Consider the following 20837-nt stretch of genomic DNA (forward strand, 5'->3'; position numbering starts at 1 on the left):
TTTTTTTTTTTTTTTTTTTTTTACCCGTGTGTGATATGCAAAAAAGAAACAGCATTTCCTAGATGAAGTGAGATGTGCTATCACCTCAAATCAAAGCATACAAAAGCTTGAATGTAGGCTCCCTGCCTCGATAATGAAATATAGAGAAGTAAACCAATCATTCTATTGCTTACAGACAAATCAAGCATATCAAACAACAAATGTATCCAAAAAAAATGATTGCCGGATAAACATGATAGGTCATTACATGGTATGCGAGCTACATAGAAGTAAGCTACTCACCAAGAACACCAGGGCCACCATGATCACTGTAGTATATGAAAATATGATCATTAGGACCACTGTCAACAACCTTCCCACTACCCCCCGTAAGAGCAATTCTGTTTCCAAGAATGACAGCAAAAAAGTTATTCACGTTAACATCCTCACCAGTGTAATCCTGCAGTGAACAAAATCTTAGGTACATAAGAAGCTCTAATCAAATGAATCAGGTGTAAATTTGGAATCTATAAAGCAATAAGAAAACCTTTGGGACTCCATGATAAACATCAGAACCCTGTGGATGGTTGATGATGACCCCAGGTCTTGGGTTCTCCGGATTGAAGGCAATGTCATCGTACATGAAAACAATGATGTTTTCATCTTTTAGCCCATTTTTCCGCAATAGTTGATAAGCATGGCAAATATCAGCCTGGTGGAAAATGTGTTAATCATTGTCTGAATCTTTCCAAGTAATTAAACCATCAACAACATTCACCAAAATTCTATTGTCCCGTTTATACTGATCTTGAATGAAAAAAAACGAGTTTACTACCAGCAGGGGTACACGGATGTAATCCTTTTCCCCCGTTCCTTCTTTTTTTCTTGCTGGCTTAGAGCATCTAGACTTCATTGGCCCGCGCCCAAAATATACTAAGTTTCTGTTTAACAAATTTATATTAAATCTAAATTATATCACTCCTCTTTCTTTTCAATAGTAAGTTCAGTTACTGGTAGCGTTTATAGGTCATCTTATCCACCAGAAGTTGCAAATTCCTTAAAAGAAAATTTTCTGATTGGACTTAAACGCTCAGTAACTGGTTCAACATAACAATTCAAAAGAAGGAAAGTTCATTTGAAAACAGCAATAGGCTCGATTAAGTGGTTATCCTGACACCAACATCCAAAATATATATCGCTCACAACTGATAGGAAACGTCAAATGGCAGGGTATTGAAAAAACCATGTTCTTTGAGAATTTCAGCTCTAATTTAACGATTAACACAGAAAGAAACATTGATTAAAAATGGACTTCTGAATACAAAAAACTACGTATGATATGGAAAAGAAAGCCAAAAACAGGAAAAACAAAACAGAAAAACTGCTACAATAATATTCGAAAAACCGAAAATTCATCAATCCAAAAGGTCAACGACGAAAAACAAACACGAAAAGAATATAGACCTAAGTTTAGAGGGGAAATTATTCGATCTCATGCTAAGAAACGTCAAAGAAAAAACTGATTACAAGCTTCGAGCTTAAAAATCGAAGAAGTTATTAAAAAAAAAAAAAAAATCAGACAAGGATCGGCAACAGAGATAGCACAGAGGACATTAGGGGAAAAAAAAGTATGAAATAGGCTGAAGAAAACGCCAATCAACAACAAAGGTCAACATCTAAACAAACACAAAACGCAACACAAATTTGTACTCTCAAAGAAAGAAAAACAATCCAAATTAATGCAACTTATCAATGTAACAAAAATAACCTGATGCCGGTAATTCCAGTATCCATTCGAACCGGCGATCAAAACGGCCCATCTCGTTCCCACGGAGTCCTCGTCGCTAGCATCGGAGGCTCCTCCGCGAAAAAAATTCAAGGCCTCGGACGGCAACCTCAGAAAATCTCCAGGAAGATCCCGGCCACCGGAAGCCAAGCCGATTACGGCGAGGAAAAAGAAAAGGAGCAAAGCTCCGGTGGAGATTTTAGCCATGATTTGCGGAAAACTTGGGCTATACGCTTGGTATGAATGATGATCACAAAAATTTCTTTATAAACAAATATAAAGAAATGAACGTAATGACGTAGCGAAATATGAGGGGTATAAATGTAAATTCGCTAGTGCGTTATGCGAAACGACTTAACTGCCCCTGATGAGCTTCAGGTAACGTCGAATAATAACCGCACACGTGTATAGATAATTCAGGAGGTTATTTTCAGAAGGTTTCAAGTTGACAGGGTGGGCCCCACCTTCGGTATTGTCGAATAGGCAAAGATTCCTCCGAGGGTTATGGAATCCAATTATCTGTCTATGATCCTTTGAATCTTCAAAGATATTTTAAAATAAAATTATCTTGTTAATATTAAAATTAAATTAAATTAATAAAAATACCATCGACTTTTATTTATTTATTTATAATATATATAGTATTAAAAATAAATATTTAAGAACCGTATGATTCAGAACCTTAAACCTTAAAGGACCTCTTCGTTCAAGCGTTTATTTATGAATATATAAAAATAAAAGGTCTGATAATCAAATAACTGTGTTTGGTTTGCCTGAAAATTTCAGATAAACAGTGTATTTTCAGTAATTTTATTACATTATTTAATTTTAGATAATTAATTTTCGTTGAAATTTTAGATTTTTAAATTTATTTTATAATAAATTTTAATTATTATTTTCAAATAAATGATTTTAATAAAATTATTTATTTTAATTGTAAATATTTAGCAAAACTTATATTTCAAAAATTAAATGTAGTATACTTACAAATCTTATTCAATTATAATAATTTATTAATAAAAAATAAAAATAATTATGTATAGTAAAGTATTAATTATAATTTATTATTATTAATTACAAATTTAAATCAATTAATTATACTTCAACAATAAAATACACCTAATTGAAAAAAGAAAATAAGTTAAATAATTGTTTTTCTTTTCTTTTCTTTTAGCACTTAGCTTTGGAGCCGTGAAAGATCAAAAGTCTCATGCATGATTTTATTTTATTTTGTTCTTTAATGTGAGATTCTGCATCGGTGGTTGGAGAGGAGAACAAATCATTTCTTATAAAAGTGTGAAAATCTCTCTCTAGTAGATGCATTTTAAAATCTTAAAACCGATTCATTTTAAAATCGTGAGACTAACAACGATACGTAATTGGTCAAAATAGACAATATCTGAACTCGTCTTTTTCAAGATATTTGTGGAGGGTATGTAAAGAAAGATGACATAAGAAATAAGAATGATTGATAAAGGATTTTGGATAGACATTATATGGTGATTGTGGCATTAAATGTCAAAGGAGTTTATTGATTGCACGCAACCTAACCCATTCATTGAGGATTGATACTCATTGGTTGTGCTCTAAGCTCTTTCGTCTTTTACCAAATAAATTATGATATAACTTGTCCACACATTCTTACGCAAGTTGATAGTAAAGGTATTCGAGTAATCAAATATGGTTCGTATAATTAGTTTGGTTATGAACTTATTTGAATGAGATTGGATTGAGTTGATATAAATGAAAAACTTTCTCGATATTTATGTTTGTTATGATGTTATGTAGTGTCGATTGCTCGAACTAGTGTGTCAATGTGCATGTGTGTGTCGTGTGTCAATGGGCATGTGTGTGAACATGTGTAGGGAAGTACGGTACATCCTACCTTGCTCTTATTTTCAAAAGGATAGATCATATCATATTGCATGCATTTGCATTTCTCGACTCCAACAATGGAGTTATTTACCGAGTATTTCTCTAAGTCAAGCTTGTTGTGTGCGAAAGTTCTCAAAGTCAGCTTATAATAAAATATCAAATATGAGGTAAACTTAAATAATGGTAACGAGCATAATCCTTTTATTAATTAATAATAAATATATGCAAATGTGAATCCAAAAATCTTGGAAAAGACATCTAATTTCTGCTTGAATCAAAGTTGGTAGAATTAGAAAATATTATAAACATGAATATAAAAATAATTAACACATTTTAATCCCCAAATCTCAGAATCTCTCCTTTCTAGTAACCACCAATAACATCTTCTGTACTGTTCTAACAATAAGCGATTCAAAACCGCCTAAGGATTAAATAAGGTTTTGTTTTTCATGTGATTTTGTGGGCCGCTAGCTTTGCCAGCACTCCCACGGCCATGGAGTTGGTGTAAGTCACCGGCTCCGTCATGGGTGACACCGTACGCTTGTCTAAGAACTTGTCGTTGCGGTCGGGGCCGCCCAGAATTGCGCCGGTTAGCTCGTTGGGGTTCGGCGTGTCCTTGTTCAGCCAGTTCACGAAACTCATCGGGCAGTTTACTTCTGCGTTCGCTGGCATCACTGGCATCGACGCGCCGCGGTGGTGCGCCTGCGTTGGTGGGTTATTCCCAAACCCTACCATGAACGATCTTCCCAGTGGGTTGTCCCCCAACAAGTAATCCATCTACAAATTAAAATTTTAAAAAATGAATTAAATAATGTTCGTGTAGTAATAATGAAATTGTTCGTGTAGTAATCATGATTGATAGGATCATAGTTAAGATTCAAGATGATATAGGATCATAGTGAAAAATTCGTGGTAGAACTAGAGTCGTGTAGATACCCGAGGAAACCAGTTCTATTTGGGTTTTTAGGGTTAAAAGTCTACCTAAGACTGTCCCTTGGTTCATAGGTCCTCGGTTAAAAGTCTACCTAAGACTGTCCCTTGGTTCATAGGTCCTCGGTTAAAAGTCTACCTAAGACTGTCCCTTGGTTCATAGGTCCTAGGTTAAAAGTCTACCTAAGACTGTCCCTTGGTCCATAGGTCCTAGGTTAAAAGTCTACCTCTTCCAGATTAGTATTCAAGTTCATGATGGATTGGTGCGGTTCCTCTGCGCCTAGGACACCAAAATACTTAACCTGAACTAAGTTACACATATTGGCTAGGGAGATCTTTCCACACCCTTATAAATAATGTTTCGTTCTCATCCTCAACCAATATGGGAATTCACAATTTTGTTCGGGGAAGATAAGTATAAGTAAAGGGCACTATCTCCATTAGTGTCACGAGAACTTATATTAAAAGTAGACAATATCATATCATATCATTATAGAGATTTACATACCTGTTTCTTAGCAAAGGTCATAAGATGGGTTGAGTCGAACTGCTGGTCACTACATTTAACGTTTTGTTTATAGGCTGCAAGGATATCACTATAAGCACTAAACACGAACGCCGTTCCCGTAACATATTGCGTATTCGCTCCATCTCTCATGTGAACCATTCCACCTATCAAAATTATTTCATTTAATTCACTCAATAATATCATATCATATCATATGAACACAAATTCCGACAGAAATACAAGACCTGGAGACACGTAAATTTGGTGGTAAGGACTGGTCGGAAGATTAGAACAAATATAGTTATCTGCCTGATTTTTGAACGTCTCTAAACCCTTCTCTCCTTCAAAATATAACTAAATAATATGCATTTTAGTATCATTTTAATATCAATTTATGAAAATATATAAAAAAAATTATTAAAACCTTGGAAAGAAGAACTTGAGCTCCAACATATTTGAGATCCCAGCTGAATTCAGCTACACTAGCACTAATCGACTCTTCTAGAACATACTTCAAATAAACCGACTTTCTCGTTGCAATGTATAGCCATGTTGCAGCCCACAACAACTCGTCCTGTACTAACACATAAATTATTCGATGAACTCGACACAAAAAAAACTCTAATCAAGAGATAGTGAGAATTACATTGTAGCCGGAGTACGAGCAGTAGAAAGGGCACTCGCCATCGTAAGTTCCCTTGTGGGATTTTGCGAATTTATAAAGCTGCACATAAAAACAAAACGAAACCGAGTTATATTTGAAATGAAATGACTTTTTAAGTGGTTAAAAGTTTATACCGTTTTAGCTTTGTTGAGAAGAAGACGAGCATATGTTTGATTGGAGCTTCGGAAGACGATGGAAGATGAAGCCATGGCGGCGGAGGTTTCGGCAGCAATTTCTGTACCTGGGGTCTCGGAATCAATTTGCAATACGGTCCTTGGAGTCTTCATATTTTCAGGTCTAACCCAGCACTCATGATCCTTAACTGGGTCTCCGACCTTCACCAATTTATTTGATTATGTAAATGATTATAAATAGAAAATTTTCACACCGGATGGATCATATTGAGGATTGTTGAGGATTGAATTACCTCGACATATAAACGATCGCGATGAGAAGAGGCCTTGAGGAAATAATCGGTGCCCCATTTGATGGCGGCTTTAACATTTTCCATTTCGCCGGCGGCTTCCAGCTCCGTTGGGTAAGTCAAAGCTCCCCATGATAGAGTTGTTACCGTGAAAGCCATCGGAAGTCCGTACTTCACGTTGTCTCCGGCGTCGTAATACCCTCCTACTAGGTCTACCTGCAACCACCAAAAATAATGCCCCAAAGGGTTCTATATGATCACCCATAAAACTCTATTTGGATTGCTCAGGTTGCTCGAGTCCTTAACCTAACCATCGCGATATTGAGTTGCTCGAGTCCTTAATCTAAGGATCTATATACACCCTTATTGATAAATGATGAGGAAAGAGAATAAAAAAAAAAAAAAAAAAAAGGAAAGGAATCTAACATTGGCAAGTTTTCCATCGTCGAGGGCGGAGTCGCCTCTCCAAGCGGGGCGGTGATTGGGCGGGAGCTTGCCGGAACGTTGAGCCTCAAGAAAAATAAGAGATTTGGTGAGGGCATCTTTGTAATTTAATTCGGCGGCATGAACAGCGCCGGGAAAGAACGGTTGAAAGAAAAGAAGGGAACCCACAAGAATGGCCATGGCAGAAAGATTGTGGATGATGGTCCCCATGGCCAAACCAAAAGGGCACTCTCAAGGACAGCAGAGAGGTGTGGGGATGATAGAATGAACAACGGAGGAGGTGAATAAAAGGAGGAACAAATTATGGCTATCATTTGTACGAATGGCGCCAAATCGTTGGGTCGTTAAGTTCGTTGGAAAACAACGGTCAACATGGGATTCTGTTAGTTTTTAGGTTATTTTTGGAGAAAACTATGTGGGGATTGGAACAAACTTTGGTCGCCCAAACTGTTTTTTTCCTTTTTTTTTTTTTTTTTTTTAACAAAATTTCTCATTTTGGATGAAAGAGAATGATATTTGCTAATTCCCCCTAGCTAAACCCTAAATTACAAATGAGGTAGGTGAATCAATTTATAGCCAAAAACATGTCGTGCATAGCTCAGTCAATAATAACATACCTCTTTTATTATCTTATGCTGCGATAGAGCATTAGCCGTTGGAGGTAGGATCATGAAACATGTTAAGCCGGTAGGACCATGAAACATGTTAAGCCTATCTCGTAGTTTAGTCAGACAGGATTTATAATCTAGAGCTCTAATCTCAAGTGTAACGACGACCCTCTTTCCTACTACTATAAAGTTGCTACTACTTGCATGACATGACTGATAAGTACGAAAACATTCATTTATTAAAATATTTCATAAAACGATGTTATAGGATTAAACGTTCCCAATAAAATCTTAAAACAAAACACGGAAAATAAGTAACCTAAACTTGAAATAAATACAAAGAAAAGAATAAAATGTTACCCTAATCTAATTTAAAGGATCAAAATAAGTTTCATAGTCTTTAACAAACGCAGCCGTCATCTGTTTACTTGAAATGTAAGAGTAACATATAACTTGAGCATTTTAAGAATATTGGATAGTTTCTATAGTTCAATCGCATTAGAGTACCAGACAAGGTAAGGATGCTTTGTGGAATAACACGTTTTTCTTTTCTTTTCTTTTCTTTTTCTCGGTTTACAATGAATTTGGTCTATTATTTGCATGAAAGAAGGTAAAAGAGAAGAGTTCGTGTAATTTGTCGATATCAAAGAAAATTATCTCACATTAACAAAGGTTGGGTACGAGAAACTTGGTTACAATATTTACTCGAAAGACTCAATATGTACACTTCTATACTGCTTCAAGCATGCTCATGATGCTTATGCTAAAATAGCGTGTACTCGCTGTAGCGTTGTAGGCTACTTTTGTAACGATCTTGTTTTTCTATTCTAACAAAGTCGCTACTACATATATGTTAAGGGCTAATGCATCTATCCTGCCTTGATTCTCATGGGCATTACTATGACGTCATCATCCGTGCATAAAATATCATATCATATCAAGGTATTAGGCTCAACTTTCAATACGGGTAGAATTGGATGTGTAATACTCCTATATACACGTGCATGCACATAGACCCCAAGTGAGCTCGTATACGTGTCATGTGATACATGTGTAATACTTTTTTTTTTTTTTTTTGGTTTAGTTTTTTAAATATGATTTAAAAAAAAAAACAATTATTTATGTTTATTTTTTAAAACTATATATTTTTTATATAATTTTATAATATATTTATTTCATTTAATATGATTGAATCTACCTATTACCTATACAATATTTAATTTTTTTTTTACTGGTAAGTTACGATTAAAATTTTATATAATTTTAGGAAAGTTATTTATTTAAGTATAATTATTAAGATTTAAAGGGTTAAAATTATTTTAATAATTGTTAGGTTATTTTTCTTTTTAAGTGCATTATTTTGTATTTAAAAAAAAGTAGCTTGGCCCAATTAAGCCCAATTAAGCCCAATTGAGCCCAATTAATAGTAAGAACAATGAGGAAGTTTCAGAGCAGGGACGTGGGCGATGCGTGGATGCGTAGACTCTTCAACCCCAAGTTCAAATTCAAAATGAAACTGGCAACTTCGCAACAAATCAACGCTTTCCCGGATCTTCCCGTCCCCCAATTTTGACTCTGCATCCATCCAATTCATCCTTTTCGTTTCAAAAAATATTTATAATCAGGATCGTCGCTAACTCACTCATTTCTTCGTTCAACACTGCTCAAATTTTTCTGGGGTTTTCGTGGACTTCGATTTTGGATCACTGTATTTCCAATTTTTGACTTCATGGACGCGATCGCTTTCTCTGCCGCTCATTCCAATATGAAGCTTCTCGATTCCAACACCCTTAATCCGGATCGCACGGTTTCGACGTAAGTTCTTTAATCCATCGCTTCTGCTGCCCTAAAGATTTCGCTTGTGTTTGAGATTGATGATCGGATTCTTGAGTTGTCTTTTGTTCTTAATTTGGAATCTAGAATTTTGTGATAATTTTGATCCATGTGAACTTTATACTGATTGTTTGATGAAATTACTACTGTGATGCAATGTTTGTGCGGCTTGAAGTTGTCTGGATTATAATAACAGAGTTGATCGTAGTGAACTTTTTTGCCTATTATGTGGAAGATGGCAGCGCAATGGCGTAGATTCTTGAAGAAGTTTTTAGGTATTATTATATCAAAGTTAAGAATTCAACGTATGCTTTTTGGTTTTTCAGGTCATTCTCTGTGCCGAAATCTCATGTGTCTTTCTCTTGCAAGTCCTCTGGAAAATTGCAAGTTCGTGATAAGTCTAGAACTCAAGGATTAGTGGTTTCTTGTTCTAGCTCCAATGGTCAGGGGCTACAACTTTCTGGCCCTGTTGAGAAGAGAGGCCGTCTTGGACAAGCATTTTGCTCAGTAGGAACTGTCTCCTATGGTGAATTTGCTTTAGAATCTCACTCTCAGGCAGTAGAAGAGAAGGTTGGAGTTCTGCTCCTGAATCTAGGAGGGCCAGAAACGCTTGATGATGTTCAGCCATTTTTGTACAACCTATTTGCTGATCCGGTATCTTAGTTAATCTTGTGTTTCTAGCCTGAATAACATGCCAATTTATATCAGTTCTTACTTCTTTTCATGATACATAGGATATTATTCGGCTCCCGAGGTTGTTCCGTTTTCTCCAAGAGCCATTGGCAAAGTTAATTTCTACTTTTCGTGCTCTGAAAAGCAAAGAAGGGTATGCTTCAATTGGTGGTGGCTCACCTTTGCGTAAAATAACAGATGAGCAGGTTGATTGACCTCTCTATTACTTCCCTCCACTGTAAAAAAAAACATTCAAATATTTATAATTTGTGAATCCTTGTTCTAGGCACAGGCGCTTAAAATGGCTTTGGAAGAGAAAAACATATCTGCTAATGTCTATGTCGGAATGCGCTATTGGTACCCTTTCACAGAGGAAGCGATTCAGCAAGTACGTTTACATGTTCTTTTTATTCCCTGTGCCTTCTAGTTCGATACTGACCACGTGTATTATCTTTCTTAATTGTCACTGCATTTAAGTTAAAACTTGATGGTACCTTTTGCTGTTTGTGGCAGATTAAGAGGGATGGGATAACAAAACTTGTGGTGCTGCCACTGTATCCACAGTACTCTATTTCGACAACCGGGTCCAGTATTCGTGTTCTCCAGAAGATTTTCAGGTGATGATCTAGTCCACTGTTGATCTTGTTATTAAAAGCTTCTGCTACTGACTTATTGACTATGAGCCTATCAGGGAAGATGCATATCTCTCGACATTGCCTGTTTCGATTATAAAGTCGTGGTATCAACGAGAAGGGTATATTAAGTCGATGGCTGACTTGATTCAGGCAGAGCTGAAGAATTTTGTTAATCCTCAGGAGGTATTTGATTTTTGCTGAAACTGATTTTAGAGAGATGATTTAGTTTATGCAGCAAATGGTTGTCATTGTCCAAGTCGATTAGTTCTTAATGAGGGGACATTTGCATCCTTAGGTCATGATTTTCTTTAGTGCACATGGGGTTCCCGTCAGTTATGTTGAGAATGCTGGAGATCCTTACAAAGATGAAATGGAGGAGTGCATCTATCTAATCATGCAAGAGTTGAAGGCCAGAGGGGTTGGAAATGAGCATACTCTTGCCTATCAGGTTAGTAATGAATTTGGAGCTTGGCTTGGTTTCTTATCTTTTTCTTGTTTTCTGGATTTTTCATTTTTGTCTATGAATTACATGTTCAGAGCCGCGTTGGACCTGTACAATGGCTAAAGCCATACACTGATGAAGTTCTTGTTGAGCTTGGCCAGAAGGGTATCAAGAGCCTTCTAGCCGTTCCCGTGAGGTATGTTCTGTTCACAAACACATGCAACTCATGTTCTAGGGACCTATAGAGTGAATATTGGTGTGACTAAATCATGTAACAAGTAAAATAAAATACTCGGTGAAATTCGATCTTTCTCATTTTCGTACATTGTTTTTATGTATTCTTTGTTAACTTAAGCTTGTGGCATTTTTTTATAGTAAGTTTACATGTTTTTTCCTAGCTTTGTGAGTGAGCACATCGAGACTCTTGAGGAGATAGATATGGAGTATAAGCACTTGGCACTTGAATCCGGGATCGAAAACTGGGGGCGTGTGCCCGCTCTCAACTGCAAGTCTTCATTCATTGTGGATCTGGCTGATGCAGTAGTCGAAGCCCTTCCATCTGCTACGGCATTGTCACCCCACGCAAGCTCCGCAGATACAAATAATCATGGTTCTTTCCGATTTGATCCTATCAGATTGTTATTTGGTTCGATCCTTGCATTCATCTTGTTACTTTCACCCAAAGCGTTTCTAGCGTTTAGGAATAATTTCATTTGACGATACAACGATTCGAGACATAGGTAGAATAGGTCAGTGTTGCATGCAAATTGGATAGAGGAGGGGATTGTTTTAAATTTACTCTAAGATAAAAGGCAAAAAATGTCAGCATTGCGATCATAGGTATTACGTTTTTTACTAATTTTGTATTAGGGCAAACACCGATGGATTCAGACACAAATACAATTACAAGATGAAAATAAAGGAGGAATTACGTTTTCTTGCTCATGATTCACATTTCATATTTTAGCTCCACAAAGTAGTTGTATTTAAAGTAGCCGGTAACCATGGTTGACACAATGGCAACACGCTAGAGAGAAACGGACAAGCCAAAGGGAGGATAGCAAAGCACCATAAACGTTTTAACCGTATCAAAACCGAAACCGAATACAGTAAAGAATTCAGACATTAACGAGGTTTCATAATTCTACCTGGCCTAAAAAAAACTAATCATAGCAACGAAGTTAACTGTTCTCCGCAACAGACACCTATAGTGACACATACATGAATCAACTCTTTGGTGATGCTTTTGCAACCCCACTTTGCAGCGCCGATTGAGCAGCAGCTCCACCTGCGTTACCATCGGAAGAGTATGGAGGCTGAGGGTAACCAGCACCATAAGAAGAGCTATAAGGTGGTGGAGCTTGCCCGTAACCTGGCTGATTTGTTGGAGGAACACCATAAGGTGGCGCAAACCCTGGCTGAGCTGCAGTACCATAACTGGATGGTGGGACACGTTGAGAACCGGAATCTGATTGAGTGTACCCAGACGTGGGAGCCTGAGAACTGGAATACCCAGACGACAATGCAGCAGGTTGCCCATAGCCACTCGGGGTGCTTGGCGACTGAGTGCTCTGACCATATGCAGGAGGATTTGCAGGTTGTTTCTGAGTTTGAGGAGGTCCATAACTAGCCCCATACCCGGTTTGAGCGGCTGGTTGATTTCCATAACCAGTATGAGAAGGTGCAGTCATTCCGTACCCTGACTGATTTGGTGGAGGGTAGCTCCCTGGGTTAGGACTAGGCTGTTGATTTACACCATAACCTTGCTGGCTCACCGAAGAGGGTTGTGCAGGAGGGACTGTCTGTGATGAATCCCCCTGAGACTCGTATGAATTGATCCCATCTTGGGCTGCATTGGCCACGTTACCATAGTTTGGAGCAGAACTATAGCCTTGCTGATCATACGTAGGTGGCTGGCTGTAACCAGCCTGAGGTGCATGATAACCACCACCATAGCCATCTTGAGAATAACCCTGTTGATTGTAGGTAGAGGCCTGTGGTTGACCATAACTGTAACCAGAGTTGTCTCCTGTAGCACCATGAGGAGCTCCAGGAGTCTGCTGTTGCTGCGGGGGCTGTTGATTGTAGTAATCATAACCACTTCCCTGAGTAGCAGGTTGATTTGGTGGAACAGTAGACTGGTCCCAATTGGAAGCATATCCACCAGATGCAGGTTGTGAATAACCTTGATAAGGAGGTTGTTGCATGTTATACTGAGATGAAGGGCCAGAGTATCCACCTTGCTGTCCATAGCCATAACCAGGTTGCTGCATTGGAGGAGCCCCAGGAGGCCCCCAACTTGAAGGGGGTCGAGTTTGATACCCTCCTGACATACCTGAATTTCTCACACGATTCTGAAAGAAAAACATGAAGATAGAAACCAAGGTGAATCTTTCTCTACAATATGTGAGAGAACAATAACCATGCCCGGTAAGAATAGGAACGCAACATTCATATGCGAAATGGGAAGAAAAATGTCAAATCCGAAATCCCATATATGAAAAGCCATAGTCAGTATATTTTGTAGGGATTAAAGGAGCTTATACTGCATTATGAAGAGTACAAAGCACCAACATACCGTACTGGATGATGAGTTATTGAGTTACTCCAGCAGAAGCTCAACCTCTCCCTATTCGAAGTGAATGGGTGCAAAGAGAACCAGACGACTACAAAAGCTTTTACAGAACAGAATATATGAACTTAATTGCCCCAAAAGGCAAACAAGTTCATAGCAAAGCACAAAAAGCAATGTCTTCCCAATAATCAATTTTTTTATAGAAGAATCAACTAGCTGGATATCAAACTAAAACTAAACAACCCTATAGACTAGCAAATCTCCAGAGACTAGTAGAAGATAGTGAAGAGAAAAAATGTCTACCGCCCACAGTTTTTTACCACAAAATAATTGAAAAAGAAAAATACTTTCGAAAAGGGCTGAGATACATGGATGATGAGAAGAAACACATTGATAGTATATGCAACGGCCTTGGAAGGAAAATGAAGCATAACCTCATGATAAGTAAATAAAAATAGCCCATAAAGATTAAAATAAGAAAATATTTTTCAATAACAAGATAGTTCAGGACAATTTACGTCAAAAATTTTAAAATAATTAATAATTTGATTTGACGCCCTTCCAGAGGTAAATGATTAATGAAGATTAAAAATAAGAGACTATTCTTCAGTAATAGCCAGCAAACCAAGGCTGCAGTCTAAAAAACTTGCTCAAGCATATCCATCAATTTAAAAAACTCAATGAACAATCAGGTGATGTTAAACTAAAACATAAAAGTACCAACAAGAAATCATGAGCAAGTTAATACAGCAAACTAACACACGTGCCTAGAATTACAGAGCAAATAAGAAAATTACGAGAGAAAATCTAGACAGACTAAAAGATTGAAATCCTCCTATATTGAATTAAACCACTAGAAAAAGAATGTTAGTATGGTAAGTTGACTTTTTAAATTATACTAACGACCTTGAATAACCAACAAGCAAACCTGTAATTTCTCTCCACATTTATCACTTTATATCATTAGAATATGGGATTCAGAACCATACCAGAGCAATGTTGAGATAACACCAACATAAAGGATTCCATGTTGGTGCACTAATGGTCCAATTACCCTAACCCTACAATAGTTCCCAATAATAATATCAGTTGCAGGATACACAATTAATAAGCACATGTGACGGTTGAACAGGCCATAATCCAAACAATATTAACACTTCGATATAAAACCAAGAATAATACCAAATGGGCTGCAGAGATCTTAAATATAGGAGAGATATCATATAACCCTAACAATCTAATAAGTGTAATATTGACTGATAAACTGAATATCCAAAGGAGCCAGCATATCACCAATGGGAACCTTTCGGATACCACAATCAGGATATAAAACCAAGAATAATACCAAATGGGCTGCAGACATCTTAAATAGGAGAGATATCATATAACCTTAACAACCTAATAAGAGTAATATTGACTGATAAACTGAATATCCAAAGGAGCCAGCATATCACCAATGGGAACCTTTCAGATACCAATATTGACTGATAAACTGAATATCCAAAGGAGCCAGCATATCACCAATGGGAACCTTTCAGATACCACAATCAAGATATAAAACCAAGAATAATACCGAACGGGCTGCAGACATCTTAAATAGGAGAGATATCATATAACCTTAACAACCTAATAAGAGTAATATTGACTGATAAACTGAATATCCAAAGGAGCCAGCATATCACCAATGGGAACCTTTCAGATACCACAATCAAGATATAAAACCAAGAATAATACCGAACGGGCTGCAGACATCTTAAATAGGAGAGATATCATATAACCTTAACAACCTAATAAGAGTAATATTGACAGATAAACTGAATATCCAACGGAGCAAGCATATCACCAATGGGAACCCTTCAAGTACCAGTCACTCTTCAAAAACTAACTAGGTGTTCCATCTGTAAAAATAACTTCACCTATTTCCAAACCCCAGGAACCTTAGATCCTCCATATCTGCATCAATGGATATGTAGAATAAACAATGGATAAAAGACCTAAAAGCTATCTCAAGCTATAAGAGATCCAAAATTAATAACAGGTTTGTTTCCACTGCTTCTAATTCCTTGAGTGTAACTACAAACCAGCATTGATACGGTCGACATACAATCCAAACAGAACTCACCCCAAAGTTGAAGTAAGCATAGTGAGGGAACAAACCTCCTTACAGCTCTTCAATAGTTACTGTTTAAGACAATTAAAATAGTAAAACTGCTAGGCATAGTAACAGCATCGGCAATAAAATGATTTTTCAGATTTGCAACACAGAAACATATTCATTATAGTCAAATGAACAATAAATCCAAATGCTAAGTATATAACAGTGTTTGACAAATTTCATAGAAGCTCCAGTTCATTAAGCAGGGTAAACTTTAGAAGGGAAAAGAAGTATTTTTAACGAACGACAAAGAAACCAAATTCTTGTTGACTCCAGCTATCCAACAAGACAACATAGAGACAATGAGAGAAAAAAAAACGTATCAACTATTTCCTTCCAGAAAGAAAAACAGAAGCATTGAATTGAAGAATGATTAGTGTACAAAATTATAACAAATAAAAAACGTGACTGTAACAAGAATGTGTCTTAAAAAGAGAACATTTCAATTTACAATAAGGAACACAATCAGAAAACAGAACATTTCATAATCTTCACAAAACAGTGTAATCCATATGAAGTCAATGAATACCAAATCCCAGCGATATCACAGTAAGAAGCTGAATAAACATGTAAAAGCAACAAACCAATTCAACGTCCATCAACACTGAGTCCTTAATGCTCGCCTTGGTGTTGAGGTAGAACACTAAATATTAAAAGAGTTCATAGAAAGAGTTTAAGGAGTTCTAGAATAGTATGGCAACCTTGCATCAACAATTACAAAAATGACCAAGTCCAATCAGGAAAAATCATTACAAGCACCTCAAAAATAAAAAGTTCACACAAAAATCCATGGAATTAGATTTCAACTATGCATTAGTTCCTACTACAAAAGGGCATAACAATCTTAATGGAACCAAAATCTGCAAACGCACCTCACTGGTAACTTCATTAACCAACTGTTTTGCTGACTCAATCTGTTCGCTTGAACCATCAATCTGTAAGGTTCTTTCTGTAGATGTATCCCCAGGGGGTAAGTGCAAAGGTATCACCTGTGAAAATGAAGAATACAAGATCCCATGTTATCCAAATTAAATACAATAATTAATGTTACAAAAACAAAAAGTGAAAACAAGTTACAAAATTGAAATTAAAAAAAATGGTAGGAAAGGGGAGGACTTCCAAGACACACGAAAAACGTATATACATATATGTAAACAAACCTGAATACGAGCTCCAGTCCTGGCTTGCATACTTTTGATTGTTTCACCACCTTTACCAATAACCAAGCCAACCTAGAAAATTAAAATCATAACAATCATAAGTATCACCAATAAATAAATAAATAAATTTTAAAAATGTTCTCAAAGTAGATGACAGAACTTGGGAAATTCCAAAAAAAATATTTAAAGAACCTTATTATTGGGAATTTTCATAACAAACTGCTCAGATCCCGATGAACCAGTCAATCTTTGAGATACTATGCCAGAACCTCCAGATTCAGCCTGAATCAAATGTTAAATTTATTAGACAAACGCATTTTCAAGCCAAGTTAAATGCCTTACCCTTCCAATAACGTCAATTCAATCAGATTTTGTATGCAATTTATAAAGAAAATATTGCCAATAATATTATGTTGGCAGTGGAAAAATTGGTAAGGCCTTTCCAAACAAATCCATTGGTACACGGCATGTCAATGTTTTTAAGTGGTGAGACAACACACAGTAGTTGACAAAGCAATTTGATCAGGAGTACATATGCAGTTTGAAAACTAAAACAAACCTCGGAAAGAACATCATTAATCAACTGCTCGGCCTTAGCAATTTGATCAGGAGTACCCATTAGATCAACCGTCCGGGTAGCAGAATTGGGATCTGCATCCATGTCACGAGTAACTTGTATTTTTGCCCCAGACTGGAGCTGAAGGTACTTGATGGTCTCACCACCTTTACCAATAATTACACCCACTCTACCATTTGGAATGTCGATTTTTTTGCTTGTCCCTTGAAACCCATAGGAAACAGGTGTTGCTGAAGGAGCTGAATTAGACATGTGAGACTTTAAGTCTGCATCCACGCAGATGAATGTCACAAATAGGCATCCAATCATACAAACAATACTTATTTTTAAAATACATTAAAAAAATAGATAAATAAAAGCATTCAACAACAATTCTGATCGAAACATGGGTAAAGACAGTGGAAAATAAATCAACTATATGACATCTATAGGTATCTATAGAACTGACAGAAAGCTTTCTCTATACCACTAATACTGACATCCTGAAACGTTTAATCACCCATGTCCCGTTAATACTGAGATTTAAAACATAGCTCAAAGCGATGTGCCACGAAAATGCAATAAAAAGTGCAAACTACTTCACTATAATAAAAAATTTAAAAATAAGGCAATACATGTTGGACATGCATACAGAAACATGAAAGATGCAAGAAAGAGACAGCAAGATGAGTCACCTGAGCCAGAACTAAAACCCTTTTCGTATGAATCAAACCCGCCGCCATTCTCAACCCTTGGGCGCTTGGCATCAGCCCCAACGCCAGGTCCAGCGCCGGCCCCCACGCCACCGCTGGAGATAATCAACCGAGAGGCAATTTCCTGAGCACGCTGCTTAGCAAGCTGGATCTCATCCATAGGAGGCGGGACGTTGTTGTAGGAGGGAGGCGCAGGATTGGCCGAATCGGAGGAGGGGGAAGTGATGGGGCCGGAAAAACCAGTCGGCCGGCGGGAAACCATAGGTGGAGGATGGTCATCGTACTTCCGCTTATTGGACGCAGCATCGGTACCAGATGAATACTGCGCTTCGTCAGCCATTGTTTAGCTTCAGAGAGAAAACCCTAGAAAGAGAAAACGAGTGGTAATAAAGAGGATGGGTTTTCTTTTTAGTGCACTTTAGCCAACGGTATTTATAGCACACGTCACTCGGTTCACAAAATGTTATGTATTTTTTAAAATTTTGAAAACTAAAAAAAAATTATTATTAGAATTTTATTTTTTAATTTAAAATATGGTTAAAAATTCAAATACATCAAATAAAAACAAACTTAATTTTAAAAAATTATGTTTATAGATATAACTTATTTTGTATTTTTAAATCTTAGATGATTTATAATTAGTGATAAAAATTTATTTTCTAAAGGATAAATTTAATTGAAAATAAAATAAAAGGTTCAAATAAATATTTAAATTGAAAATATCTATTTTGAAAAAGTCAAATATAAAATTCAACTTTTAAAAGAATATAATTATTGCTTTAGCGTCATAATTTAGAATATTCTTTATAATTTAATATAAATAAATAAACAAAATTACTTATACGTTGCATGTCTCGGCATTCCCGTGCACCCCCTGCAACATTGTCACATTATCTACTCCTCGTTAGAGTGAAAACCATATTCATAAACCAACACGAGCTCTTTTAGCATGGTTTGTCTTCGCTCGTGTATATCTTAGAAATTTTTTTAATTCTTCCTCGAAATAAAAGTTTCTCTAATAAGAACTCGACTAACTACAACGATCTCGAGATTGGATCTTCTACTTTAAATTTAAGCATCCAGCTTTAAGCTCGCAATTTCTTCAAGTTCTTCGGCTTTTAAAGTTGGCTCGATATTTGGTATGAATTCATCTTAAGCTTATTTGACTATGGTGAAGATACACGGCCGCATTGGTCAATTTCGATTAATGACACGTGTCAATTTATAATTGGTCCGAAATTAATTTATATAAAAAAAAACACCAAAATGTCTCTTTTGGAGATTGATGGGTAAAAAAATTAATTTTATTTTTGGTGATAATTATCCTGAAATTAAAATGAGTAAAAAGTTTGAAAAACGAGACCGTTGAAAGGAATTTTGCCATTGGGTTGGAACTGTTAGCGGTTGAGTTCAATTCAGCTGTTGCTTTTAACCTAGTTTCTAGTTTAAGGAAGAGCGACATGTCGAATTAAATTCCAAAATAATAACACCTAACTTTATAATTAAATAATTATTTTTCATTACTTTAAATTAATTAAAATTAAACCAACCTTCACTAATTTACTAAAACCTTTAATGTTTTTAACTTATTAAAATAAAATTAATAAAATTATGTTAATAATTAAAAAATCAATTATTAATTTAGAGTTTTAATTGATATAACTCTTCCCAAAACCTAATATTCAATCGTTTTTTTATTTATTTATTAGATTTCCATTATAATTTTTTATTTAAAAGATTACACGAGTTGAGTTGGAAAAATCTTTTGGATCAAAGCAATTCAGAGAGAGAGAGCTTACAACCCAACCTAACCTGACACAATCCAAAAATAAAGAAGTGGGTTAGTTTGAGTTGTCCGATTATTTTTTTTAATTATTAAAAAAACCGTATTTATGTACCATACATGTTAAATCAATGACTAAAATCCAGTAATTTCAAATATCACAACATTTTTATAGTCACAGCGTAAACAAATGTTAAATATTCTTAAATTTTTTAAAAATAGGATAGGGTTGAACTGGTTTGTAACACTATTTTTTTAATTTCCCGACCAAAAAAATGTCGACTCAGTTCAACCGAGCTTAAACCGAAAAAAATCTAGTCCAATCCAACATTTATGATTTAGATCGAGTTGTTTGGGATGTCAGATTGTTGGCCATATGTAATCAATTCTCAAAATAATTCTCTTACTTATTGCCCAAACTTTGCCAAATTGGTTGGGTAGACTGAATTATGCGTCTTCTCGTCACTCAATACACGTAAAGTCTAGCTCAATCAACTCATTTCCCTTTAAATTCAGCTATAAATTTGTAATGTGAGGCGTCACGTTCAAAGTAAGAGAGAGTGGATTTGAGATCTCAGTAGGACACAAAGTCTTTGGTAACGCTAAATTATAAAAAAATATCTTTAAATTTTAAGAAGTTTTAAGAAGATCCCGTTTAAATTAGTATGTTTATTGTGATTAGTTAAAATGGTTTCTCTTGATCGAATATGATATTCTTTTGTCGACCTGTCTTCGACGTTCATCGTTTTGTCGAATTTTAAGGAGAGATTTAGCATGATGTTATATTTTAACTTATAGTTTTAGTTCGTTTTATTACTTAGAAAGTTGAAGTTTATTATATTTAATTTTATTCACGGTTAAAAATAGTTAATTACTTTGAATGGGTTACTAGACTAGACTTGTACTCCGATGTCGGGAACTTTAAATGAGTCACTGGACTAGATTTGTACTTGAATGTCGTAACTCGAGAGTGATGTAACTTTTAACCTTAATAAAGGAAAGGACCGGTAAAAAAAAACGAATGAAATTACTTCACGTGTTTTATTCTAAACTATATATCATATCATTTTCGCGTGGGTGAAATACAAAACAAAA

The 20837-nt window shown here is 36.0% G+C and overlaps 4 protein-coding genes and 1 long non-coding RNA gene across 5 annotated transcripts in view; 2 read left to right on the forward strand and 3 right to left on the reverse strand.

Annotated features, from left to right (window-relative positions):
* The window catches only part of LOC111496569 (vacuolar-processing enzyme), a 4827-nt gene extending 2796 nt beyond the window's left edge, over positions 1-2031 (reverse strand). The window contains exons 1-3 of the mRNA XM_023147053.1: positions 1748-2031; positions 527-691; positions 283-439 (exon numbers count right to left, since the gene is read on the reverse strand). Coding sequence (XP_023002821.1) covers positions 283-439; positions 527-691; positions 1748-1972 — 547 coding nt within the window. The 5' untranslated portion in view covers positions 1973-2031. The remainder of the gene's footprint in view (positions 1-282; positions 440-526; positions 692-1747) is intronic.
* A 1887-nt stretch (positions 2032-3918) lies between these two features.
* Positions 3919-7010, reverse strand: LOC111496447 (endoglucanase 16-like). Its single transcript, XM_023146888.1, has 8 exons — positions 6593-7010; positions 6170-6382; positions 5877-6077; positions 5725-5802; positions 5503-5652; positions 5324-5432; positions 5079-5242; positions 3919-4417 (listed from the first exon to the last, which is right to left on the reverse strand). The coding sequence occupies exons 1-8, from the start codon at positions 6818-6820 to the stop codon at positions 4088-4090; spliced, it is 1473 nt and encodes a 490-aa protein (XP_023002656.1). The 5' UTR covers positions 6821-7010; the 3' UTR covers positions 3919-4087.
* Positions 7011-7719: 709 nt separating this feature from the next.
* Positions 7720-8242, forward strand: LOC111496515. Its single transcript, XR_002720467.1, has 3 exons — positions 7720-7733; positions 7829-7890; positions 8077-8242. It is a non-coding gene; the product is annotated as an uncharacterized LOC111496515 (long non-coding RNA).
* A 435-nt stretch (positions 8243-8677) lies between these two features.
* On the forward strand, positions 8678-11745 carry LOC111496575 (ferrochelatase-2, chloroplastic-like). Its single transcript, XM_023147060.1, has 9 exons — positions 8678-9033; positions 9378-9705; positions 9786-9929; positions 10010-10111; positions 10237-10340; positions 10415-10541; positions 10654-10806; positions 10896-10996; positions 11199-11745. Exons 1-9 carry the CDS (start codon positions 8948-8950, stop codon positions 11515-11517), a joined length of 1464 nt encoding a protein of 487 aa, XP_023002828.1. The 5' UTR covers positions 8678-8947; the 3' UTR covers positions 11518-11745.
* A 113-nt stretch (positions 11746-11858) lies between these two features.
* LOC111496574 (far upstream element-binding protein 1-like) lies at positions 11859-18359 on the reverse strand. The gene is made up of 6 exons (XM_023147059.1): positions 17942-18359; positions 17250-17533; positions 16883-16972; positions 16691-16762; positions 16403-16519; positions 11859-13154 (listed from the first exon to the last, which is right to left on the reverse strand). Exons 1-6 carry the CDS (start codon positions 18297-18299, stop codon positions 12027-12029), a joined length of 2049 nt encoding a protein of 682 aa, XP_023002827.1. The 5' UTR covers positions 18300-18359; the 3' UTR covers positions 11859-12026.
* Positions 18360-20837: the final 2478 nt, after the last annotated feature.

This window comes from Cucurbita maxima, unplaced genomic scaffold, assembly GCF_002738345.1.
Source record: "Cucurbita maxima cultivar Rimu unplaced genomic scaffold, Cmax_1.0 Cma_Scf00022, whole genome shotgun sequence".
In the NCBI taxonomy this organism is placed as follows: domain Eukaryota; kingdom Viridiplantae; phylum Streptophyta; class Magnoliopsida; order Cucurbitales; family Cucurbitaceae; genus Cucurbita; species Cucurbita maxima.

Excerpts from the sequence above, each read along its gene's own strand:
- LOC111496447 (XM_023146888.1), bottom strand. The coding sequence starts at position 6,820 with ATGGGGACCATCATCCACAATCTTTCTGCCATGGCCATTCTTGTGGGT. Across the intron at positions 5,433-5,502 it reads CTCAAGTTCTTCTTTCCAAG|TTATATTTTGAAGGAGAGAA; the intron begins GTTTTAATAATT and ends CATATTATTTAG. Across the intron at positions 4,418-5,078 it reads TGACCTTTGCTAAGAAACAG|ATGGATTACTTGTTGGGGGA; the intron begins GTATGTAAATCT and ends TTTAATTTGTAG.
- LOC111496575 (XM_023147060.1), top strand. The coding sequence starts at position 8,948 with ATGGACGCGATCGCTTTCTCTGCCGCTCATTCCAATATGAAGCTTCTC. Across the intron at positions 9,034-9,377 it reads CCGGATCGCACGGTTTCGAC|GTCATTCTCTGTGCCGAAAT; the intron begins GTAAGTTCTTTA and ends TTGGTTTTTCAG. Across the intron at positions 10,807-10,895 it reads AGCATACTCTTGCCTATCAG|AGCCGCGTTGGACCTGTACA; the intron begins GTTAGTAATGAA and ends TTACATGTTCAG.
- LOC111496574 (XM_023147059.1), bottom strand. The coding sequence starts at position 18,299 with ATGGCTGACGAAGCGCAGTATTCATCTGGTACCGATGCTGCGTCCAAT. Across the intron at positions 16,763-16,882 it reads TGAAAATTCCCAATAATAAG|GTTGGCTTGGTTATTGGTAA; the intron begins GTTCTTTAAATA and ends TTAATTTTCTAG. Across the intron at positions 16,520-16,690 it reads GGACTGGAGCTCGTATTCAG|GTGATACCTTTGCACTTACC; the intron begins GTTTGTTTACAT and ends TCATTTTCACAG.